This window comes from Ammospiza caudacuta, chromosome 14 (genome assembly GCF_027887145.1).
Source record: "Ammospiza caudacuta isolate bAmmCau1 chromosome 14, bAmmCau1.pri, whole genome shotgun sequence".
NCBI lineage: Eukaryota > Metazoa > Chordata > Aves > Passeriformes > Passerellidae > Ammospiza > Ammospiza caudacuta.
Genome location: NC_080606.1, coordinates 7,161,616 through 7,189,180, shown reverse-complemented (window position 1 = coordinate 7,189,180; position 27,565 = coordinate 7,161,616). Strand labels below are relative to the sequence as shown.

The following is a 27,565-nucleotide window of genomic DNA, read 5'->3' as shown; positions in this document are numbered from 1 at the left end:
GGATTTGTTCCTAGCTTTGTATTTTCGGGAAAATTTTGTACATGAGCATTTGCTGCTTTGCAGGAACATGAAGCCAATTCTGTAGTGAGATTTAAAAACTGCCTTGAGAATCAAAAATTATCTCAATTGCTCTTGATTCCCCATCTCTAAACCATTATTGGAAATCCATGCATTGTTCTGGGGAACTGGGCATAAGGTTTTCCAGGAATGCAGCTTCTGATGTTCCCACAGACCTTAAAACCCTCTGCTTTACTCAGTGCTCCCAGTAATTTGTGCTTCAGCCCAATCTGAAAAGTACAGGCTTTCTTTCAGCTGTCACCTGCTGTGTTAGTCAATTTGAAATAATTTATAAGCGTCTGATTCCTAGAGGTTTAAATATACATACATGTATCAAGATTCTGGATTTTAAAGCAGCAGAGAGAGGATCAGCTGTTATTGTGGTCTCTAACATCTACTTTTTTGAAGAAATGCATAGGATTTAACTATGCAGCTCTCTTCAAGTGGTAAGTAACAATCATCTGCCATCATAGGATTTAAGTAGGTGGAATTCTGCATAATACAAAAGCTCTTTGCAATATTCCCCGCTTGCCACAATTTATCAGATGTTAAATGCAAGTTCAAAATTAATATATACATACTGCAGTGTAAGTATGCATGTAAATACATACTAAAGAGATGGGAGTTGATAGGAAAGGAACAGGAAATAACATTTACAGGTTGAGGCTTTCTAACATTTTCTCTCCCAGTTTCAGCTCCAAGGCCATTGCTATCATGAGATTTGGTGGATTTCTGCATGTGCCCCAGGAACTCCCATCATGGCCCTATGGCTTCCCAGTTCATGAAGATCTGCTCCACAGCTTCTGAACCTCAGGGGCTGCCAGGCCTGGGCACTACTGGCTACACTGGGTTTTGCTCAAGACACCCAACCATAAAATGTTTTACCTTCACCCTTAGAAAACAATACTGATATGAAAAACAAAGCAAAAAGGTAAAAGAAATCAATAAGATCACAAAATCACAAAGAAACCCTTCCATAACATAACTAAAAGTTTACAGAGGCTCTGCTACTTCTATTTCTCAACCAGAAATGGCCACTCATGGTGCAGTCAAGTCTGAACAGCTCTATGTGGGTGAACCAAGGTCTGGGAATCTACACAGCAACACCCTCTCTGAGGCAAGGATTAGTCCACAGGGGTGTAAGAGCTGCTAACCAGCTCCTGACCCCACCTGGTGAGTCTGTGTGAACTCCCTGTGAATCTCCAGGACCTCAGAAATCACTGACCCATGATCCCTGGCCTGGCAGAGACACGCCAGCAGCGAGGCATTAACAAAGCTGTCTGCACAGAGCAGCTCTAAAAGATGGATGGGCATCTCTGATGGCAGAATTGGGCCCAGCAAATGAGCAAAGATTCTTAGAGCAACACCTCAAGTGACACAAATTATGTTATAAAATTGATCACTTCCTTACACATGGCAGAACGTTTCCAGAGCACTCAACATCTCATTCCATTAAGCCATGATAAATGACACCATATTTCCACATCAGTCTGAGCACTTCTTTTAAATCTGCTTGTTCAAATATTTGGTTACTTATTCCCCTCTCTCTCTGTAAGATAGCAAGAACCGTCTTTTTCTTTTCCAACACTGAATACCCTAATGGATGCCATTATTGCAGGACCATCACCTAGGAATTTTATTTCTTTACAAAATTCCTCACCTTAAGAACAAGCAAAACTTTGAGAGAATCACTAAAAACCTTTCAGTATGCATTCTATCTGCATACACTCAGGAACTGGAAAAAAATAGACTCAGATATAGAGGAAAACCACAGAGCAAATTATGCAGAAATGCCCCAAAACAATTCTCCTATTGCTAGCTTGAAGATCACTACCAGCACATGGAACAGTGCTAAGATGGAAACCCATGGAGTAGGAACAAAATTGTTTCAAGCAGATCACTATGGCTTGAGGTGGCTTGGGAAGGTTCATAAATTGATAAGCACCACCAAAGGATCGTAAGCCTCCACATCAATTGTATAAAGATTACAACAGAGCCACTCACTGCAGTCATTCTGAAAAGGTTATGGGTTTCACAGGTGTGCACTGTCAGTTCTGATTATTCTTAAACTAAACCAGTTATCTATAATGTTGGATTGGAAGGAGTTTTATAGCTGAACGCAAGGTAAATCAAATTCAGGATACACATCTGTGGAAAAACACAGAGGGCCAAAGTTCACAGTCTTGACACAGGCGAAAAAATCCAGCTCTCCAAACTCAGGAGGAGATTTGCCTGCAAAAGATCCATCAGTCTGGCTATTGTCCTGTGTTCTGTCTCAGAAAGAAAAGTTATTTCTCACAGCTTTGGGTTTTCTTTCCCTCTTCAACTTACTATTCACTCTGAAAATTATTATTATCTCCTTTCATTTCTAAATTGCCTGCCATCTATCTGAACATGAAATTAATTACACACCTATACTTTTCACTATGCAGGATATAAACTAAAATAGCAACCAATTCATAATGCAATTTTTCATCTTTGCAACTAGGAATCCTTCCAAAAACAACAATTCGTATCACATGTTCCTAGAGGTATGCAAGAAGAATGTGGGTGAAATTCTGCACCCAAAAAACATTGTTAAAAACTCAATTGATTTCATAGCGCCAGGATTTCATTCAAAAAGTAAAGAAATTAAAAATGCATTCTTAGTAGTTGACACAAATTGCAAAAGGTACAATTTATTTCCAAAAATACTTTGCATTAATTCTGCACTTTAAAGTGCATCTATTGACTCATAGCATTAGTAGATGGCAGGAGTGAGAAAAAGTATTTGCTTTTGCAACATCATTATTTCCTTTGCATGCAATTATTTACTTGCCAAACAATGCTAGCGACAAATTGCAGCAGACTCTGAAGTCATCTACACCAGCAGATTTTTAACCCAAGGTAAAAATAAACAGAAACATCTGTAAAGTAATCTTGCAGAAAGCTACGTTTATTAACAAATACATTTTCTAATAAAACACCATCTGCAAGCAACCCTCAGCTTCCACTTGATATAAATAGGCCTTTTACTGTTTTCAGATGCAGTTCCCAGAAAATTATTCCAAGCTCTACTGCAAAACACATCAGTCTTTGTTGCTGCCTGGAATGTTAATAAATAACATCAAGTTTTTAAATAGTCAAACAAATTATTGGCTTGAAACAATTATTCCAATAGAAAAAGCTGACCTTTTGCAATAAAGTAGTTTAAGAATGCATCGCTCCTCATTCCTAGGATAAAAATATTAGCAAGCAGGGAAATATTTTTGGGAAAACAGAAAGCTATGAAAAACTCATCTTGCAATTCTGTTTATATGTACACTGTACACCTACCTTCCAAAGGTTACAGGCTTAGAAAAACTCAGACTAAGAAAAAAAATACACAGAGTATAAATAGTTCAATCCATATCCTTATTATACATTTGTGCTTGGAATGGACACGAATATGAACCAACTAAAATGTTCCTCACAGGACTACTGTTCTGACCAGCAATACAAAATTCAACAGCTTAAACTGTTGGTTGCAGAGATTGGGACTGAATCCCAGTATTAAGAGCTCTTCAAAATGCATAAAAGCTTCAATGGGACAAATTTTCATAAGCATTATTCACAACTTAAGTCATATTAATTCCAATAAAAAGAAAAAAAGGAATTTAGCAAACTCTGCAAATAAACTCCTTACTGGCAGGACTGTTTAGTACCTCTGAAATTTGAACACTGCCATTTTTCCTTAGAATTTAAAATAGAAATCTGTCTATCAAACTACCTACTAACTGAGAATTCAAGAGTGAAAATTGCAGATGAACTGAGATATTAGAGTGCCCTGTCCAGAACCAGTATAGCTGGTACACATATATTACACCCAACAGAGATTTAGCCTTTTAATATTAATCATAAACAAGAAATGTTAGTATTCCAAGATGTGCTTTAAAAACTACATTAAATATTGCTACTGGGACTATCACAACAAACCGCTGAAAGAAGTCATGCACATTCTAGAAAAAGAAATACACTGTATTGTTTATTCCAGTAATGCAACTGCATATTTCCAGAGATAAAATATTTAGTGAATGTAATACTCAAGCAGTACTAGAGAGAAGATATTTTAAACCACTTACTTCACTAACAGGAGGAATGTTGAGCTTTGGTACTTTGCTCTTCGAACTAGGTGTGTTCACTTTTCCTTCCAGCAGAGCTCCAAAGGACTGATTTCCATATCCACTCTCAATTTCTATCGGGGGTTTCAGTTCAGGTGAGTCATTGGGTACCTGGTCCTGACCATCCATAGGCCTGACATAAGCTGTAGGCTTTTGCTGGACCATGCTATTCTTACAGTGAAGTCCTGGTGGGAAATTCTGAGTGGAAAGACCATTGTTTGCAGTTAGCAAAGAAGTGGAAGGAAGTGGAGATCCAGGACCATGGCCTACAAACTCGAGCTCTGTGGGTGACTTCGAATGACTGTTTTCTTTGTAGGTGTGCTCTCCAGGCGCTGACTTTGCATGAGTGTGCCTCCTTGAATGTGAAGATGTTGCCATAGCATTTGCCTCCTCAGTTCCCCCACTTTTATGCTGCTCACTCTGGCAGCTGTAGAGATCTTCATACCTGCCCTGTGACTGCTCATGGGAAGAGCTGTGCTTTGTCCGACTCTGTTGACCACTGGATTGGCTTGGCTGGGCCCCACTGGAGTTGTGACCACTGCGTGACCAGTCTGTCCTCGACTTCCTGCTGCTCTGGTGGCCGTGTGGCAGCAAAGTAGAATTAGATGACAATGAAGAAGGTGGAGGCATTGATGTTGATGAGTTGCTGCTGATCTGATGAGATGGGATCATCCTGTTCCTCGGTTCTGGGAAAAAGTTCTGTTCATTTTTGTCAATGGGCGTCTGTGGGACAGAATTCTTTGGGATTCCTACAAGGTGGCTCTGGTTGGAGTGGTTGGTTAACAGATCTTTCATCTCATCATAATTTCCCAATGTGTTCTGGACACGATTTGCAAGGGCGTCGCCTTTATTTGTCTAAAATATATAAATAAAAAAAAGGACAAGAAAAGCGTGAGTAAATTCCTGATTTACAAGTTACTGCTCAGAATAGTTGTCTTAGAAGATGGCAAATGTTAGCTGTTTAATGGTGTCATGCTGACATTTAATTAAATTTCAATTACATTTTGCATATGTTATGTAAGAAAAACCTATCAATAACTGTGTTCAAAGAATCTCTTGAAACAGGCTTGCATCAGTAACACTTGTCTACTGCTTCCCATTTTCTTAAATATGCTCTCAGAGAAGTGTTTAAATTGCATCAGTTATGGATGTTAGGCACAAAATAAACTGGGTTTATGTCAGAGATGTTTGGCTTGTACATTTCATATCGTGCGAAACACGAATGCACAATTACTGGCTACTGAGCATTTGAATTGTAATCACACAGTTGATATAAGTATGTTATTGCTCTATCAGCCCCTTGACCCACAGTCCTGCCATAAATAGAAGCTGGACAGTCTGTAATAGCACCAAACTCTTCACTCCAGTTTAACTTCAATTATTTTTCCATAGAAAGTAGAGTTTGACCTGAAGTATCTAATCTCAATCCAGAGAAGAAAAAGCTTCTACCACATGCAACAGGTAGGTTCAACTAAAAGATCATTCAAAAACATTTTCTCATAGAACATAAACAGACATGACTGCCACATTCTTAAGCATCAGGATTCTTCTGCTGTCTGCAGGCTGGTTGTGTTTCTTAATCCTGCTTTTCTTTGATTTCCAGTAATTATTAAATACATAGTGACTCATATTTGTTTCACTGCTATTATACTTTTCCTTTTGAAGCATCAAGTTTCTTTTTCCTTTTCCCTTTCACTTGTAAAAAGCTGGACAAATAAGCTGGAAGCTATAATTAATACACAGCTGATTTCCTCTCTCTTCCTGTTCTAACTCACCCCACATGGATGCAAACCAGCAGCCTTCCTACTGACCTTTCTGTTCCACTGAAGTGACCAGCAGAGAACTAAAACATCTTATTCCCCAAGCTCATGGCTTTACAAGACTCAAAGGATAAAAACAAAGCTGAACTACAGTTCCTGTTCAAGCAGATGGTTCAGTTCTACAGTCTGGAATTAAATGACAAAGTTATGCCATGATACAGCCAACTCTACTTCTGTTTGGAGGGGTTTTTTCACTCAATAAAACAAGGAGTGCCACAACCCAATGGTGCCTTAACACCAGGACACTGAGATGGGGAAAATCAGCAGCAGGAGCTTGTGCTTGGTTAGAGAGTGTCACAGTTCTTTGGTGAGAGATCTTACTATGCCCCTGATCCCACTTTCCTCAAGTATTAAAGAGAAGTTTGAGCGATGAAAAAATTCATGCATGGATTTCTCCTGAAATATCTACTTAGATTAGACACTGCTGAACTAGTCAGAGGATGAGCAGAGTACTGAACATGCCATAAAAAATGTTAAAAAAAGAAGATAATAAATGCAAATTTCCTTTTGCTCATTCTCAGCGATTGTAACATATATTAGTACTGCACTGAGGCAGTGATTTAAAAATTAACTGTTCAATGTTGTTCCCATCTCTATACATTTTGCCAGTGCTCCTAAGTGATACAGTTAATAATCCCAGTTGTGGAGAACCACGAATCACTTTAATTCACTAAGTCCCTAGGTTGGTCATTTTAGTGGCAAAAATTATATTCTAGCTAAGCCAAGAATAAGCTCTTTGTATATGAGCAGTCTCCATCAACTGAGTTGCACAATGAGCTGTTTGGGCAGCAGCCAAAACCAGGCTTTCTCTGTTCAACCCCCAAATTTAAAACAAGGAGATTCCATTGTGCTTAAGGGCCCAGCAGGAATTATGATTCGAAGTCTAAACACTTACATACTTGTTCTGTTTCCTCCCTGCCCAAACACTTTAACTCCTTACGGGATAGAACATGGGAAATAACAGCACCAAAAAAAAAAACCTGACCACCAACCTTCACCTCTGTGGTTCAGCTACACTTCCAGGGAGCAGTTAGCTTTCTTTCCAGAAAGCACAAGTTAAAAAAAAAATAAAGGTACTGACAACATATCATAACTGTAACACTTCAACATCCCAGCACACTAAATGGCTCTTGTCTACATCCTCACAGAGAAAATGTTTTAACTTGAAAGTAGATCTTTCCAATTATTTTATGTTGGAAGTACCTAATTCTCTCCATGTATTTTCTTTTACATGTCACATGATGATAAATATAACTTTGCTTTATATTAATTCTACTTTATGCCTAATGTTCACATCCTGGGGATAAAAGACATTGTATAAATGTTAGGTATTATTATTATTATTCATAGTCTTTTACAGGGAACATTAATAAAAACATATTTACTGAAAACCATGGAGATTAAATTATTTTAAACATCCTTAGTGTATTTTAAGTACACTAAAGCTCATATCCAATGGTTACTGAAGTCAATGGAAAGATAATTGCTCTCTTCAGTGGCCTTTGGACCAGACTACAAAGCAAAAAACCCATTATTAATGGTAATTTGGCTTACATTTAAATAAAATTAGAGCACATCCAGCTAAAATCAGACTTAGGCATCACACCACAATCTGAATGAGCTAAGGAATGTAGTGCACTGTTCCATCTGCATTTAAGACATAAAGCATAACAATAATGTTTTTACTTTATTTCCACAACAAATTCAGGGCTTGCACAAGAAGCACAGTACTCCTGACAAGCCTGGATACCAGCATAAGAAACACAAAATCCAGTCATAATTTCTCCTTGCTCTTTGTTACTTCCAGACTGGGGACAATTTCTACCTTCATATGCTGGGTAATTGGCTGATTTCCTAAAGAAAACCTCTGTATGTCTTATTTTTTGAACAGCATGCTGAATCACAATTTTGTTGCTATCAAGAAAATGCAGCATTTTGAGTATTCCAAGGCATAAATTATATGCCTGGTTTATGACTCATGGCTAGTAGCATTCCCCCTCATTCTAGGCTTCTGTTAATTTAGGAAATGCCCATCTTCCTGCATTTGCTTCTATTTCTTTCAAAAGCTATCTATAATAGAATCCTACTGGAAGACTAATTTGCTAGCTGGCTATTGCATTATAGTTTTACAAAGAAAAGAACTAATGCACTCAAAGTTATAGGCCCCATTTACAAGGGTTTTTTTGAAAATTTGTGTGAAACTTGAGGTTTCATAATTCATTCACTTCCTTATGCCTCATAGTTAAGCTAACCACCACAGATCAGAAGCTGAGATCTTTTTTATGCTAAGCTTGAAAAGCATGGAGGGGCTTTACCTGAAAAAGATAAATGATTTAATATTCACCAAAGGCTCCACAATGGAAATGCTGCCCATTAGGTTCTCTTTCTCAAGCTGAACTCTTCTGAGGCAATTCCTTTGAAAAGTAACAAAAATTCTCCTACTGTTTTCTTTTAAAATCCTCATCTGTGAGTAATTCAAAACATTAAAAGGTATCAACAATTCAGTAGTAAAATTACAGCTTCTCTCAGGAAAGCTCCAACATTGCTTTTTCAAATGTCTGTTGCTGTTACTCTGCAGGCCCTTCTCTGATCCCTTCTGCAAAATCCAGCATGAACAGGTTGCACCAGGGTTTGAAGGCAGGACCTGCAACCCACTTGAATTAAAGAGCAACACAACCCTTACTGCCTGACCTTCCCAAAATAATGCTGGATGTCATCACGTTGTCAAAGGTGTTGTTTTCCCACATGAGACAGTGGAGCTTCAAAAGGAGACATTTATCTTTTAACAAGCATGGAAAAATGTATTTTATACACCCACAGAAATAACTATCTCTTTTCATCTAAGTGCACACATACATAAACTACAAAGAATCAATGCAGAAACACGCGTTTGTCCAAAACTACAATGAACACCCACGTTTTATTTGACAGAGGGAAAGAAAGAGGCTGTAACAGCTAGAGCAGAGAGATGCTGGATGAAGGCAGATGCTCCACACATCTCATGATACACAATGGCAGTAGGCTCCATGAGAAAATCTCAGCTCCTTGCTCTTTTAATGCAACTTTTAGCATCAATTTCTTAGTGCATTCTTAAAACAGCTGCCAGTTGTTCAGTCTTTAAAACCTCAGGAACAGCAGTGGTGGCTTGCCCTGCCCTGACCCTACCTGGTCCCTCCTCTGGATACTGTTGAAGCAAATGAGGAAGGAATAATAAACAAGTAAGGACACAAGGTCTGGGGATAAAAGAAAGAAAAAGATATGTTTCCTGTTTCCTGAAACCTGCTATTCCCAACCTTCTCTTTGCCACTGCAGCATCCATGTCAGCTCCCACCCTCAGATCTCTCAGAAATGTACCAGCTGTACCAGGAGCTGATGCTCAGCAGCAGAGCCAGCCCAGTGAGGATGTGGAGCCTGTGCCCATCACAGGCCACAGCACTTTGCTGGGCAGTGTTTTATCTCACTCGGCTCCCACTGAGAGTGACCAGGACAGACAAGAGCAGCTTCTTGTCTGCACAAGACCTTGAGTCTCATGAACACAGAAACATCTGGTCATCTCAAAATAGAGAAGAAATTCTGACTGCACGTGCAGGATATTTGTTCTCACATCAGGGTCTCTTAATTTTATTTTAGAATAAATGCAAACAAACCCCTGAATTTAATTTTGCACTTATTTAGGAATAAAAATCCTTACATATCCACTAAGAGTTAGATTCAGTTTTTATTAGTGCCTAGGAAATTCTACTTTGGCTGAGTCTTAGCAATGCAGAACTTAAAAAGGAAACAGCAGTCTATCACTTCATCCCTTTTTTTTTTTTCCTCCTAATGTAAAGTGAAAGCAAGACCTAACTTTCCTACCTCATTTTGCTTCTACCTGTTTTTTCAAATTTAAGACTGATTTAACCAATGAATATTTAACTACTTTTGCATGCAATTTCCTATCAATTTTTATCTTTCACACTTTATAATGCTTTTTTAGGGCAGTATTGTATTATATTTTAATCACAAGAAGTTTACAAACTTCTCTGCCAAGTAGGTGAAAAGCAACTTAAAAAAATTTGCCCAGAAAGACCATCAGGATAATTTTTGGCTCTTTAATCATTCACTTTTTTAAAAGAAACCACATTCTCTGTGTACATTTGGTGCAAATACACACACCAAATAGATCTAAAATCAGATATTGTTATTCTTATTATACAATAGATATTGGTGATATATGATTTCAGTTCTTGCCACAAAATTTTGCAGTGTTTTGCATACTGGTCTACATCCTGAAATCCAAATAACAATTTACATTAGTCTAATGGAACTATTCATACAATATTTACAAAATATTGAGTAGCTACATGGACTAGTAATGTTCTATAGGATTAATTCAGCATGGCATCACGTGTATGTCACAGGTAAGGGATCTCAGCCTTGGGTAAAGAGTGAATCTTTACCCCTGACAGGCATCCCTGCTGAAGCAGAGGGTCACCTGGGGTGCAGGGCAGCTGCACTTCAGGGAGAGATCAAATTGGGCTCATCCTGGTGGTGACATTTACAGGGTAAAGTAGTTGGCTGCTAATCAATACAACAGACAAGACAGATGTCTTCACTTTAGCTCTGATATCTTGCTCTGTACTTTGGTTATCTTCCACTTCAGGGTTTCAAAACCACCTTTTGAAATGTTTGTCAAGACACCTTCACTGTCTTGAACATGAGCCAGGGGCTTTCCAGCTGGCAAATTCATGCCAAGAAAGAAAGGCCTGTTGCTCCTCAGCCAGCCTGAACCAAAGTACAGCCAGGAGTGCATCCACCACACTTTTGTGGTCTATAATTATTAGACACCATGTGATAATAATGGCAGTCTTTTCTCCTCCTTTTTGGGTGATTTTCAAAGAGCCCTCATCCTCCCTTACAGCTGCTAACAATGTAAAATGGAAAGATGAAGTGGTGGCCTTTCAATGGATGTCACTGATTGGGAGGAGAAAGAGATATGGAAATTTACATTCCTATGAATTCTTTAGGGAATGTCTTACTGAAAATCAAAGCAGCAGAAATCATAAAGGGGGACATCCCTTGGTGATAAAAATCTCAGGCAGCAAAGCTCCTTAGAGAGAATAAGACTTGTAACAAAAGTCCCTTTCATATCCTTGTTATGCTCCCCAAAGATTCAGTCTCCCAAAAGACTTCTTTGGATGGTTATGATTGCACAAGAAAGATTATGGACTCATTATTTATAGAGAGGACATTGGTTTTAAAAACTCAGATATATTTTCTTCCTAAAAATGAAAGAAGTTATTGTAAGCTTTGTAGGTACAAACCACTTGTAGAAATACCAGCTGCACATACTTCTACTGCAGGACTTTGCTGTGTGTTGAGGAAGAAATCTTGAACTGGATTGTAACCAAAACTCCTCATTCTGCCAATGCAACCTGGGCAGCACATTCAGTTTGCTCTGCTGCCCTATGCTGATTTGGATAATCAGTGTATTCAAGAGTGGAAGTACCAAGGCAGATGCAACACTTCCATTCCTTAGAGGTGATGAGAAACTTTATCTGTATTTGTGTAAGACATTCTGAAAATGCAAAATGTAACAATGTAATTTACCTTGTAGGGTTCCCCAAAGAGGTTAAAACCTGAAGCAAAGAGATCTTCATCTTGCTGGACTTCCTGGTTCCTTCTCTCCCATTCCTTCCTCTTAAGTGCACTCCGGTCTTGCTCATAGTGACTGGAGAAAGACAAAAATGACAACACATTATTTTCCCCATCATTTTGTTACATGTTTATTACTATCAGTAATAGCAACAAACCATCAGAAACAATGCAACTCCTGAGGACAATTCTGAAAGAAACAGCCACTGAATCATTTTCCCAAATTTAAATCTGGAATCATAAAACTATGCAAAATTGGGCAGTAGGGCAGTCAGTACACTTCTAAAATAGAAAGTGATTAAATGAAACAATGAAAATATCGTTTACCAGTTCACAGAGCATTATGCAGAAGAATAAAAAATTTTGACATCCTTGTACTAGCAGCCTGTAACACGTGCACCTGCACACACGTGTGCCCACAAAGCACGGGTCTGTGCAGGGAAAGCAAATGTGAAGGCAAGGAAGCACAGCAACAGCTACAAATCCATTACACTGAACATCCATCCCAAGGCTCCAGTTTAGCCTCATGTGATTTAGACCACCTAATTCTGTCCCACTTCTTGTTAAAATTTATGTATGGCTTCATTGGAGATGTCAAGGAGCGGTTAAGAAGGGTTCTGTAGAAGCAGGCTGCCGGAAAAGATTTTAGGTTAGTTGATGCCAGGATCAGATAATTCTACGCACAAACACAGAAAAGGATCTAGCACCTCGGTGTAGCAATGGTGAGTGGCACTTATCTGTGTGTCAGCTTGCTTTGTGCACCTGCCAGACCTAGATGACAGGCTGAGAGACCACATTCACTTCTCCCCTGAATAACACTGAAGTACTTTGGTCTCTTGGCTCTGCAAACTACCTCCTGCTCCTCTGAGGGAAGAGATATAATTAAAACCCTGAAGGAGAGGGAAAAATAGCAAAGGAAAGAGGAAAGGAAAAGATGCATACTTCAACTTGCACTGACAACCTCTCATGTGACAAGCATTAAGGGACACTTCTGTGCTTTCAAGCCGCATTTGATTTGTTACGAGGCTTTTGGCTCTGCTTTGTGTCAGTTAATTAGCTCCCGAATTCCAGATGACAATTTGAATAGCAGATTCGGTGCATGCCCTGATGTTATCTGCAGTAAGCACAATCTCCCCGATAGATCCTGGCTGTGCGTGCACACATCCACACACACCCTGTATGTACAGATGCTTACACACAAACACACACATTCCAGCTGTAACAAAGAACACTTAATTCTCCTATCTCGAGTGAGAATGAATTAAATCTCCATAGAGCTCCACTGCACTTGGAAGATAACCAAATATCTACAACTTTTGCCTTTTTAGCTCAGCATGATATTGTATTGAAAGCTTCACACCGAGAGATATAATGAGGAATGAACTGCACAGTGATGAGGCTTTAACAGTGTATAAAGTCACTGATTTCTGAGTGAAACCACAATTACTAATTTGAAGCACCAGCTAATTAAAACCACAGCTATGTATTTAGCCTCTTGTTATACCTACTGCAGTTTATAATTATGAGGACCTCTTTATCTACTCAATTAAAGTTCTTATGATTCAGGCAGGTTGTGTTTGAACCTGCAAGCCCTGTGGAGAGCACAGGAAAGCATATGTCTGTTGCCTGATGACTCCATGTAGCCTTACACTTATACACTTGTTTTTACACAGGCAAGGAAAGAAAAGAAGAAAGACATGCCACAATGAGATTTCTAAATAAAAAATATGAATTAATAATTGGTTTTAGCAATTCAAGACTACTCAGACTTGGATTGAATAAGGCTTGATTATGGCTTGTAAACTGAATGCAAAGCCACCTACATAGGCTGAGCTGAATGACTGCCATCCACATTTTCCTTCTACAAATTAGAAGGCTGAAAATAAGCCATGTTTTGTTTTATTTAATTTAATTGTTTATAACACTTCCTGATGTACTGACATCACTTACACCAAGAGGAAGCTCCAGAACAGTGTTATAATCAATGCTGTATTTTTGCAGAAGTTTTGTTAGTACTATTTGCTGGTCTCCTGAGGGAGACAGAAGGGGAAATTGTTGTAAGGACAGTCACTTTTCTATTCTACACATGACCACATTGCCAATGTAACACTGTAAATCACAAGCAACCTGTTCACTAAAAGGTGAAGGGGGGAATTCCTTTTGAATCCTAAATCAAGATTATCATCCACAAATATGGGAGTTAGCAAACAGAAGCTGTTTCCTAAACTAGCACCCAAAGATGAGGCCAAGGCCAATTCCATCTCTCCCCACAGCTTTGCTGGAGTAGGGGGTGGGGTTAACCCAGAAATAATCCAGCCCAGGAGCAGCAGGAACGCACTATATTTATCCCTGTCATGGGGGAATCTTTCCAGAGATTTCTCTGGCAGTTTGACCCACAGACTGTGTGACTCTTCAGCAAGATCAGGGCATGGTGACGTTATAAGCCCAGTCACACGGTTCTAGTCTAAGCAAGATTTTATATCCTGCACAAGCAATGTTTGCTATGGAAGCACTCCCATCCCAGCATTCACTTCAGAAAGAATTATTCATGAAAGTTAGAGCTGCATTTTACAGCTTCCCAATGGCTTCCATGGCCTGGGGTTTCAGGGTGAAATCCTGGCCACATTCAAATCAAAAAATCTGGCTACAGAGATCACACAGTACAGCACATAACACATCTCACCCCTCATGTGAGGTTACAGCATTTTGTTATCTAAAAGCCAGCTCAGGTCACAAGCATGCAAAGTATTTAGGAAACCAAGTGAGGCATTATGCCATAGCCTATCTGAGAAAAAGCAGCAAAGACCCAAGGACTACTAAGATATGCTTTATGACACATTACAAAACCACAACTTCAAAAACTATGAAAATAGCACTGGTATAATTCAAAGTGGCATAATCACTTTAAAAGACATTAACTTAAACTAACAGAGTGTTAGAATGTTAACATTAAAAGTTTGAAAATACAGTATTTTCCAACACAACACAGTGAAGTATTTCTCTTTTATTGTGTTTATGAAAGATTTCTATTTCAGGCACCCAAGAGGTGAGTACAAAAGCAGACCTTAAGCCCTAGACCCAAAAAACGTTTACAGACTACAAAACTGTGAGAATCCATGTTACAACACAAACAAAACCTTAAGTAAATTGTTACCTCTGCTTCAATCCAAATCTCACTCTCATATATTCTCTTGTGAGAACAAAACAAAGAATAAAATTAAAGCTGCATTTTGAACTTCCTACTGACAGAGTCACAGGACGGCTTTAAGTGAACAAAGTATCTATGCAAAAGGAAGTGGTTGTTCATCCTGTCAAGACCATTACTTGGTTTATTTCTCTGCAAATGTACTTTTGCTATGACAGTGCCTGACACAGAGATGATTGTGGCTACAAGAAGTCAAATATTGTGAGATCATACACAGATTATGATAACAACTTATTTGGGTTCTGTGTAATTCAAAGAGGGATGCTGATTAGATCTTAAGGCTGCAGTGCACTGAGAACCTAATGGGATGCTCTCCAGAAATTCTTACTGCAGACACAATGCAATCTCTGGGACTTATGTTTAATTTTTAGCTTAACTAATGTTCTGTGAAATACAGATATGTGATTAGTGGTGAAGGTGTCAGTGAAAACTATAGTCAGATACTGTGAGGAACATCAGAGTTCAGTCTGTCTCACTTGTATGGGAAATACTTCATGACTCCTCTAAAGCCAGGAGAGCAGGCTATCACAATACAGGCTTTCATAAACATTTTATAAAAGAGATACAGAAGAAAACAGCTGTAAGCCACAATATTCACTATATCCAAGAGGGCAGCTCCCTAGACAGAACTACTACATGAGAATGCAGTTTAAACATGTGAGCTCTATTGTTTTGTTACCACTTATTAGATTAATAATTGTATTTGAATGGGGAAGCCTGTATATAAATCTGAGTAGATCAGGAATGGTGAGCAGTAAGCATAGTACAAGAGCACAGCAGACCACCAACCTACAAACTACCAGTGTGGTGGATATGGCAGAAAGAATAGCAACTACAACTGCAATGTTCTTTTGGTGTGCTAACATTGGGGCAAAATGCACTTTGAATAACAGCACTGGATATTTACTGCTCTGCAATCAGAGCAGCACAGATCCATTGGGGACTGGGGTGAGCTGCTGCCTGTGACAGGCCAGGTGCTCAGCCTGTGTGAGCCTGCAGGGTGCCAGCAAGGACAGCAGAGCTGCAGCTGCTGTCCCCACTGCAGCCCACGATGGCTGTGGGGACAATCCAGCCCAGGCCTTGGAGAACAGAGAAGAGGAGGAGGTGGCTGAGGCAGAAGGAGGTTATATCAAGGCAAAAGATAACAGACATACACACAGATTTTGGACTAGAAGCTAAAAATGTGGATCTGGAGATAAGAGATGAAAGTCAGATGAGCGCTGGCTACAAAAGAGAACTAGAAGGAGAATAAAATTTGGGGCACTGGAAAGTACAGTGCAGTCATCTCTGGTGAAAGTGAGAGGATGTGGTGCAAAAGATGTGGAGGAAAAAGAAAAAACCTTTTAGGACAGACTGCAACAAAGTAAGAGGTTATAGGGAAGAGTTAAAGGGAAGCTGATGAAATGAGACCAACAGCTAAAGGCTGAGCCCTAGCGTTTGGGGTTCATTTTCAAAGTTGTTGTAACTAAAGCCACAGAAGTCTCCAAAAGCACAGAAGACTAGGAAAGAGCCTGAAAGACTGGAGAAGGAGCAGAAGAAAGAAGTCAGACCAGACAAGTTTGAAGGAGTAGTCTCTGTGATATTAAGAAAACGTAGAAGAGAGAAAAATGATCAAACACCTCATGTTGCAGACAAATCACGAATGAGAACAGAACACAGCTCTGTTGATTCAGTCAAAACAACAAGAGCCCAACAGGGAAAGAATCAATAAAAAAGCAGGAGCAGAGAGGCTTTATAGCAGTGACAGAATACATCCATGAGAATAAATGAATGACATTCAAAAAAGCCAGCATTTATCCACAATTTAAGGAAGAAGTAGTTGGTGTTCTCAATAACACGTCTCAATTCACAAAAATGCACACTACATCAAATCAAACATTTCCCTGTACTAGTTCCACCCCCCCCTCCGCCTTAAACTATCAGATATGCCTAAATGATGAAAGAAGTTCTCAAGCTGAAATGTTTGTAATTTGTGGAAGCAAAATATAAACACAAGCATCTAAACTAAGACACAGTGGATATAAAATGATATGAATTTGAGAACTGAAAGTCCTTTCCCAAGGTTGTTGCTTCATAGTTTTTACTTTGCCCACATGTACTCAGGAAGTTGGAGAAGTAAACTCGGAAACTGGGCTTCCTCAAAAACTAACTCATATGCCTGCATGAGGTACAAAACATCCCAAATCAAAACCCACTCAGAGTTTATTTAACTTACAGGAGAAATCCAGCTCAGGTCAATGAGGATTTCCCCCACACTTCAAATACATCCTTGATTTTCTACACCTGTGCCATTCTTCAATGTGACTTAAAAGCACAAGGCAAAAAGCATTTCCCCTGGCAATCAAACTAGGTGAAAGACTGCTTCTAACAAATACATTACATTACAGAGGAATTCTCCTCTACATAACTCCACTGATTTCATGTAAAAGCAGAGTACCACCACAGCTCTGTACAAAGGAAGAACTGCCTTCCTTCATCTATGCAGATTCTCCCAGTATAAACAGTGGTATTTTAATGCATTTATTCCAAATGAAAAAAAAGAAAAAGCAGCCTCAGGTCTTAAATTTCATAGCAGGTCATAAAATGTATTAAGTAAATGAGAGGAATTTCAAAATCTGATATTTAGGCAGAAATATGGCCAACTTAATGTATCTTCCCTGCTGATCTGAAGCCTTTGTTTCACTAATGATAAACAATATAAGCACTACCACACTTAAAATAGCAAAATTCTTCTTCCTCTGTTTATCACCACTGAGCTTACATCTTTGTCCTGGTAATTTTCCTACTTGACAGAGACAAACCAAGACATAGCAAAAATAGCTTTACAAGTTCTTAGTGTTTTTCATATTTAATGTTTACTTTAATGTTGTCTTCCTTTTCATAGTATGAATAGTTACTGAGAATATCTAGCACAGTACATATCTATCAGTGCACTTCAAGATAAATGATTTATTTTAAAATATAGAATATTCTGTCTTTGATGTTCAACAGTTCTGCAGAGAAACACTTGAGATGGTCACTGGTTATCTATCCACATGAGCTAAATCTTTTCACAATTTGCATTAAAAACAACGCCATTCCTGTAGCAGATTTAATAGAGAATACAGAAGATTAAAGCCTCCAAAGAAAATAATGCCCAAGAGACCCCTGGGTGAATTATGGAAATGTAAGCTAAGGGTTTGGCTAGTATTTGACATATTCCTAACTCTTTTTAGTTATTCCCACACATACCAAGCACCTAGAAAATGTTATTTTTACTTCAGTTTTGTGCTGTTTTTAGTCCTATGCAGCCCCAAACCTTTCCTGAACATGAAATTGGAAGGAACAATTCTGGGGGAATGGATGGCAGAGATAAGCTCCTGGATAGTAAGCATATAAAGAATAGATGAGGTTTCAAAGGGGAGCATTTATTGTTTCCTGTATCATAGTACATTGTCTTTCAATATGATTAGTTATCAGTCTGAGTTATCAAAAAGTGGGATGAAATAAAGCGCTTACGCAGTTATGCTTCATTGATGTCAGCTAGGGGAGCATGAAAATCTCCATGAAGTTGGGTAATTGATGTGTAAATCAGAGCTCAATCACTCTGTAATAGAAATGGTCCCACTGAAAGTAGGGTTGTTGAACAGCATTGCAGAGGGGTGGGGAAGAAAAGAGAAATAGAGTCAAGACTTATTTATTAAAAAATATAATAACTGGCAATTTACACAATTTTCCCTTCAAAGAAGAAGTGCTGTCAGAGACATTTAAATGCAAGCTGCAGATCACTATATTTGGGTACCCTTATTCGGCAATAATTAACTGTTTCTGTTTTATTAAAATGCTTGGGGACACTGTTATAGATATTTAAAAAGCAAATTAAATGAACACATTCATCCTTTGAAAGGCAACACGTGTAAATGACATCAGCAATTGTAATTTGCTTAACAATGTGTGTTCAAGGTATGTTTTGGAGTCCTATTACAGTCTTCCTGTCAGTTCAAATTTGCAGTATGAGAAACAAAAGCAAAACTGAAAGAAAAGAGGGGGAAAAGCAGCCAAAAGAGAAAAATGGTTATAACCACATCTTCAGAAGGACATAAAAGACAGTCATTAGAACATCAGTCACATAAAACAGTTTTCCAACATGTGGTATTTATAAAAGTAAACATCTGATTCATAAAGAAAAGAGCTGGCTAAGATACCATTATGGGGTTATTTTTCTTGTAATTTTTTTCTTTAAATAAATGAATGCACATTAAAGTGTTGATATCAACCTCCCAAAACACCTGGAATCCAGTATTCTAGTTATGACTTGCAATAAACCACTGATAAACTCTAACAAACTTACATAAATGAGAAATTAAAGAGCATTTTTGGCATCAAATGAATTACATTCAGGACACCAGAGCTCAATTAGGAAGTTTTTTTAGATGGGCAATGTGCTGTGACTCTAAGGGGACTGATTATTACAAGGGGGTTGAATAGGAAAAGAGGTTCAACCTCAGCTCTCAATTTCATTGCCTGAGTTTAACAGAATATAACATATTTCTAAATGGTTTTTGGTTTGGTGTTTTGTTGTTGGGGTTTTTTTTTTGTTTTTTTTTTTTAAATTTTGATCTGTCCCAGGATTTGATGTTTTTACAAAATTCACTGAAGGCAATGAAGCCATGAAGGGTTTGCCAAAGCCTGTACTGTGCCTGGGAGACACCTCTCAATGACTTCCTCACTGCCATCTTACTTCATATCCCACCAGCACTCTGTGTATTAAACAGAGTTATGTTTAGTTGTTGTGCATTATTCTTCATACACATTAATACTAAATGTGGCATAGTACTGCTACAAAGAGTGTATTTTACAGATATTACTCCCAGGACATAACACTAATTTGAATCAATAAAAACCTTCTGACAGTGCTTGTTACAGTCTGTTTTTCCCTCACCTGAACACCTCAAATTGTAAAACGTTCCTTGGAAATGTCCACTTATTTTTGTACATGTACTATTTTCAAAGATTAAAATGCATTTCAAAGCATAGAAACTCAAAATCTTTAACCTATCACTCAATATGTACAGATTGAATGAGCCACCTAAGCCAAAAACCATTTTGAAACTCTAGTTTTGTCTTTATCTTTTCTCATTATTATATTTTTTTTTTTTTATTACTGCCATTCAAAACTTCCAGGGAACCTGTAGGATGCTTCCTTAAAAGTGAGTCCACATTTTTGTATTTGCTTGAAACTTTGACAATGATCTGCAAGAGATGGCAGAATAGATAGAAATAAATTTTGTCTTTTATAAGGGTCACAAAGCAACCCCTGATTAACACAAACTTTGGGTACAGATGAATCAGCATAATCAACTGCTTGGGTATTTTATTGCAGAAATGCTTCTGTGTGCTCCTACAGCTCTAATAAATGCATTCATTTACTAACAGGCACCTCTGCTCCCTTGAGCATCTTCACATGCTGCGCAGCTCTTTAACCACATGTTCTTAAACTTAACATGTGCTGAAGAATACCACCACAGGAAAATTGAGAATTCAGTAGGATGACTATTTCATTCATCACTTTTAGACTGAGGGAGAAGTCTCAGTGTGCAGTGCACACATACAGGCTGATTCAGACTCCAGTGCACAAAAAAAAAGTACTGTAAGCCTAATAGAATTTAATTGTTTGTTATTTAGGACATTGTCTGGCTAAAGGAATTATCATTTACATAAATTATTCTTCTCTCAATTGAAATCCTATAAAATTGCCTCCATGTGTTTTGGTAGAACCAGAGGAAAGGACAGATATGATCAAATAAATGCAAGGTGCTCTCAATTTAAATTTAAGTTCATCTGTATCCCCTTTTCAATGCTGTTGTGAAATATATTGCTCATCTTGGGCACTACCAAGTTGCAGGAGATCCAATGACGTTGTAGCTTTGTAGGACCTAGTGCTCATCAGGATCCAAAGCAGCTAGAACATTCCAAACTCCAAATTTTCAGCCTTCTTCCACCAGACCTTAAAAAGCCTCACAGAAACAAAGTACCTGTTACACACAGCTTAGAAGATAATCATAATATTTTGTGCTTATCTTTCCTAACTATATTCAGAGTCAGCAGGTCAATGGATTATCATCATCCTTGGCTTCTAGTGAGGAAGATAATGTGTAACAAATACTGTTCATGCCTTCAGCAAACATATAATGTTTATTCCTCATTTATAAACACAGCATAAAGTATGACAAAATAATTTAACCAAACCAGCACAAAGTTCATCAGCATTGCTGAGGTTTATATCCTCTCTAAGGGCATAGTTCAACTTCAACTGATGCTACTGGCAATTTTCCCAGTGAATTCAATGAGGGCTGGATGGGACCAAGCCATTTAATAATGACAAAAAAGCCAGGTCTCAAAACACAGCCAGCTCTAAGCAGCAACTTCTTGGTATAAACTAGAATTTCTGTTATACTAGAATTTCTGTCATGCTAAAAAGATATTTTTTTAATCCAATGTCAAGACTTTAAAACTCCTAAGTACAAATCAGCACATACCAGAGCTACAGAACTTCTGTGGTCATTACTTAAAACTGATAGTGACTGCAGAGATTTTCTGGTTGACAAAGGTAAATAAACAAAATGTACAAATATCTTTAAAAAAACCAAAAAAAACAGAAATCAAGTGAGATACCAAATAAGTTTCCTAATCTACCACATAGGCCATTATCACCTTGAGCCAAAGACCACTTATATATACATACACAAATTTATTTTGTTTTAGTGGTGTCATAGATTGTACACATGAAACGTCAACCAGCTGACTGGGGAATAATCAAATTTGCCTCTATACCACAATGAGCACTGACACAGACACACACACCAGGCAGCAGATCACACACCCTGTCACAGAGAAAAAGCAAACGAAATGTAACCTTCTCCCTGAAAAAAACAACACCTTTAAATTTAACTCAACAAGGGAATGCTGTGCAATTAAGGATATGGCATGTAGGTGTTACACAGGTTTGAAATATGCTCTGGGACTTGAAAGCTAAAAATGAGCACATAATATTGTAAAATACTTCTTCAGACAGAGTAAAATCATAACAAAAATGTTATTTAGACTGGCTAAAACTACAAACTCATGCCTGAAATTACTTGAATTTTTAAGGTGGGTGTGATGCAAATGATTATCCCAGTGCTGCAGTTCCCCAGAGCCAAACAGAAATGATATCTGTCTCTGCAATTATGTTTTGAATGTGTTTGAAACCCCACATGTATAACTGACTTCATGAATGACTGAAATATCACAATGCAAAAAACAAGGCCACTTAAGGTCAGACTCCCAGGAGGAGGTGAGACCAAAGGTCTGTGTGACCCATGGTGCCTCTGACAACAGGCACCAGGCCCAGGGCACAGCAGTCTCTACAATAGTGCCACTGCCCTGACAAAGTCTGGGCACATGAAGCTGCGTGTTCAGTACAAAGGAGCAGGTGTGTTTATATTTAGCACCTCCAGAAGACTTCTCCAAAAAAATGCTTCCAAACAGAATAGGCTATGGCAAGGAGTTGCCCAACTCATCTGAAAATCACTGCCCTAACTCAAAGGAAATTTGTTGCTCACATCAGGTCCAAAACGATCATTGATTAAAAAAAGATTCCATTATACTGAACACGTGAGAAGAGAACTCACAGGTATTTCTGAGGCACTGACACTTACTACAGGCAAACAGAGAGGAAGCTCCTTGCTCTTTAGTCTCTGCAGAAACTCAGGTGCACATTCCACAGCACTAATGATACCCTGCACTTTTAAGACCAGACACATGGGTTACTGCATCCTGAATAACAGTTATTTGCACTCCAAAAACCTATTTCTGTCCCTTCTGCTGTCAATCAGCAAATGAGTATCACTTATTTTCACAACATGAACACAATGTGATACTTAACAAAAGTGCATCATTTTTTAATTCCCTACCATCAACCATTTGTCTAATAGAAATATTATACTATGTAACATGCACAGATTAAAATGCAATGTAAGTTGAATCATATTCATTGGAGGCTGGCCAACTTCAGCACATTTTAGTATTTAATAATAAAACAGTCTAGTGTAAAAATATGTAAACTAGCTTCCATCCTGCTTTAATATTCACTTAACATGAGAAGAAAGGGAATGCAATTTTGTTTAAATATTAAACATTACATTTCTTCTTTTGATTATTAAAGTATTATTAAAGTTAAATGAAAATGTGTTTGCAACCTCCTTCCTCTGAAGTCCTACAGGTCACTGTCACCAGTAATATTTTGTCCCTCTAGCTGGCTTCTTTGGGGATCTTAAAGCACTTTAGGAACCAGATCGAGCCATGCCCAATTACACCTCTGGGATGGAGCAACTACTGTCAAGCAAAACAAGTGAGGGAATGAAAGTTTAAGCGAGGTGATGACAGTCATTCAAGAAGAGATGGCTAAGGAAAGAAAACTGAGGAGTCCCAGCTCCCAGACATTAAACATTACCCTAAGACCAGCTGTAACTTGCAACCCTTCATCCACCTCTGAGCTCTGAGATGACAACCACAAGTTGAAATTTAAGACTATCTAACACCACCACATAGCAAGGAGGAATTATCTTTATGTGCCTTTCATGAACACTGGGTCATACACCATGAGACAAGTTTTCTCCTGCTGAATGTCACTGGGAGAGGTCAGAAAGGATGTTCTTATTACATTTGCTGGAAGGATGGAGTATATCAAATGATTTAATTTTGTGTAGTGCCCCACTTACTTTGACAAACTGATACTGCACAGGGCATAATGTCATTAGGTGATTAAAGCACAAGAGCACTCAGCTTCCCACCTTCTTTCATAACAAGAGCCTGTGAGAGCTGTTACAGCAGGCTCAGCACCAGCAAAGTTGTGGTGTGGAGGCAACACAGATCCAGGACCACAGAACACCAAACTCCTCCTGTCAGCAGGAACTCCCACCCTGGCAGTGACCAGGAATAAGCTTTGTTGTCCTGCTGAGAGATCCCACCTTCCCCTTGGGCCCTTGCAGCTCTTTCAGCACTGGCAAGACCCAAACCCAAGTGTGACCCTGAAGCATCCTACACCCAGCCCTCTGATCCCCACAGCAAAAGGACAGCAAAGTATTGACAGCAAAGTGACAAGACATGGACAAAGTAAATAAGTGTGGACAAAGTAAGGATATGATGTGCTTCACTTTTCAGCTGGCACTCCTTTGAAAATAACAAATGTTGAGTTCCCCTCATTATGCCAAATGTATTAAAACCTCAGAACCCACTGTAGGAAATATGTGTTTTGTCACACACACCCTTTAAATTTATGTTTTCTTTCATACAAATATCTAATGGGGTTTGAATAAAATAAAATCTGCACATTGCCATGTGGAAATTAATTTTAAAGAACTGTTTGTCAATTTAATTTCACTGATAGTAACAGACAGATTTATGAAGCAATTAACTAAATATTTGTTTTTTTCACATTTCAATTCATTATAGTAAATTAACAATTTTCCACTTGAAAGTCTTGCACTGCTACACTGAAAGCCTAAAAACACAAGTGTGTATTTCTGTTGGGCTAGGAAGGATTCTCTCATTTTCACAGTGTGGATTATTCTCCTCACATTAACTCAATATACTGTATATGTAATTCAACCCCTCTCATTTCTATATTACCACAGAACCTGTCATTCTTTAAATGCCAGTTTCAAGCAACCAGACATAAATAAAGAATAATTACAGCTCTAAAGCCAGTGTTACATCTGCTCAAGAAAACAATCCTAGAGAGTGGATTTTATAGCCACATAACACCCACCTATGGTTCAGACAATCCCAGAGACAAAACCAAGGCTGCTGACAGGTCCAGCCTGACCCTGAGCTCTGATGCCAACATCAGACCATGAGCCCTGACAGAGCCAAGGGAAGGAGCACAGTGAACCGAGCCTAACGTGACATTAAACACCAAGTAAAAAGTTCACCCTTTCCTCTAAGGGTATGTATAGCCCCATTTCACACCTAATTTTACTTATTTCAGTGATTTAAACATCTGAATTAATGATTTCAGCTTCAAGGAGGTCATCTGGCCATGGCCACGTGGGTCTCTTTACCATTGCTGGCCAGATATTAAACACATTAAGGAGCAGTCATAAGACAGAACTACAGCTCTATGTTCTTTTAACTGGTATTGTACCAAATTAATATCAGGAGGATTATACTCTATAAATATAAAAACATAGCTCATATGGCTATTGGATTCTTTTCTCTCTGTGTTAGTTTGAACAGAAATAGCCTTGGTCCCTCCATATCTCAGCTGCCCTTATGGAGAGCAGATGTGTCAATTCTTACTGATCTCATGGGTTTCTCTCAGGTCAGCTCTTATAAACCCTCTTGAGGAAACTCTACCTACTACATTCCTCAATTCTGCACAGATTTTGGTTAAGTATTTCCCTGAATAAAACATAGCTTACTTTTTAAAAATCATCCTGTTAATTCACTGGATTACAACACAATCACATCAGAGTATTAGTCTAAATAGGATTTTGTAGTCAGATCTGATCTAGAAGATTTAACATTTTACAGGCTTCCATCTCATAATGCTGACAGAAATCATCAGGCAAAGAGAGAAACTGGGACTGCATGTCACACCAAACAGTGGAAACCAACCCTGGAAGCTATCAGATAAATTCCCCTGGTTTTTTCCATTGTTAATATTTACATATTTGGCAACAAAGGCTCTCCTGACAGCTACTAGTTCAAAACAATATGCAAGCACTAGTTAAGCAGTTAATTGCCATTAGTAACATGCATTGAGAAACTGAGGCATGGAGATATTAAAGGACTTGTTCATGGCCACAAAATGCATCAATGGCAGCAGCAGGACTGGAACCACTTCCCATTGCCCATGTCTTAGTCCTGGTATTTAATCTCCCTTTTCAATGATAAGGAGCCACTATCACAGCATCTCTATTTGCAATACCTGCCAGAAAACATACCCCCTGCTTTTCATGTTGCAAGGGTTTCAGCATAAACTTAATGTTACCATAAATATTCTGTTTATAGTGGTTTTCACATTTTAGTTGCACTATCACTGACATCAAAGTAACACTTCAATTTTAGCACTCAGGAGGCTAATAAATATCAAATTAATGAAATACTAACAAATGCAAAATACTCCAAGTGGCTAGTAGAGAGGCATTAATTCTTGATAAATGGTCCATACATTATTATTATTTGTCAAGTTTTTAAGTACTGCTTAGTATGTCATCAATCTACCAGGTTAAACAGATGAAATAAGGATCAGCACAGTATTTGAGCATCATTAAAAACACAGAGAACAAATTGGAAATGCTCTTTATCTTTTTCACTTAAAAAAAAAAGGAACAATAAAAAATATTAAAAAGTAAAAAGATCAGTAAATCAGGGACCTGAGTACAGGGCATTTTCTAGAGACTAATGATGGGCTGGGATAGATGGCCCTCACTTCTACTTTAGGTTATCAACTCCTCCCACACAATCATTAATTCCCCAGGAAATGCCTTTTGCTTCAATAACTTTTGCTTAAATAGATCACCAGTGAGAGGAAAAAAGTCATGCCACTAGAAATGAACTACTGTAGAGTCTCTGAGCTGCACCTGCCATAATTTGCACATAAAGATTTTACAGGTGACTTGCAAAGGCCATTTTAATTGTATTTCCTACTCCTCCTTCTTACCCTTAGCACAATAATAAAAGCAGCCAGTGGGCAGATTTGTGATGCTCACTCTAAGTTTGCTGAGAATGCCTGGAAATGTTCAGATGCTTTCGTTGAGCTCCATCCATTAAAAGGTGCAGGATACAGAGCCTTAATTAAGAGCTTCTAACAGTGGCTATTTCTGATAGATGAAACAACATTAGGCCCCTTAACTGGAAGGGGGGAGAAAGATGGGAGAGAAAGAGAAAATAAGGTTTCAAACCCTACTTGAATAGCAAAACAACTCCTAAAAGAGCATAGTAACAACTCCTTAATCTGTTTGCAAGACACGTTTAATACCAGGATGCTGTGGAGAGCCCCTGCATCACTCAAGTTTCATTATCATTACAAAATATAGCAGAATGCCTTACTCACAAGTTTATTATCATAAATAATTAAAACAAAACTATCCTTATGGTACAAAATAAATGAACAAAGTACATTATAGGGTGCATTTGTTCTGTGTTTTATAGCTGTTTCCTGGCTCCCTACATCAGAAAATTCTCGAATTTGCAATCACTCTCCTGCTCATTAGTCCAAATCAGGAAAATTTTACTGCAGGTGGCTCAAATGACTTGTTCTGTCAAAAACAGGACCATAAGTGCTCTCCACTAGTTGCATATGCAACATACTTTTTTTGTGATAAATCAGAGTATGTGATATGCAAAATGTTAAAAGAAAATCAAAGCATAGGATTGATGGCTGGGAAAAAAGAAAGAAAAGAGAGAAAATGAAATTCTACCTCTAAAATGGACTGTCTGATTTCTAATTACAAAAATGTGCTACGGTACAGATGACATTATTAAATCTTTGCAATACTCACGCTAACAGTTTGTTCTCATAAGCTTGAAAGTGTTGGGCACACTCGTGATCTTTGAAGTTTTGCTTTGTTCCTTTGACTTATTTTATGCAGGTCAAAGATCACCATGGCTGCACATATCTGTCACTGAAGGATAATAACACTACAACTCAGTTTGGAATCAGGCTGGGCTGGCATGTTAAACCA

At 38.3% G+C, this 27,565-nt stretch overlaps 1 protein-coding gene across 4 annotated transcripts in view; it reads right to left on the bottom strand.

The window, feature by feature from the left end:
• Nucleotides 1-27,565, bottom strand: part of AFF2 (ALF transcription elongation factor 2) — a 330,786-nt gene that overhangs the window by 234,499 nt on the left and 68,722 nt on the right. For all 4 annotated transcript variants that reach the window (XM_058814367.1, XM_058814370.1, XM_058814369.1 and 1 more), the window contains exons 2-3: nucleotides 11,606-11,726; nucleotides 4,158-5,051 (exon numbers count right to left, since the gene is read on the bottom strand). In XM_058814367.1, the coding sequence (XP_058670350.1) occupies nucleotides 4,158-5,051; nucleotides 11,606-11,726 (1,015 nt within the window). The remainder of the gene's footprint in view (nucleotides 1-4,157; nucleotides 5,052-11,605; nucleotides 11,727-27,565) is intronic.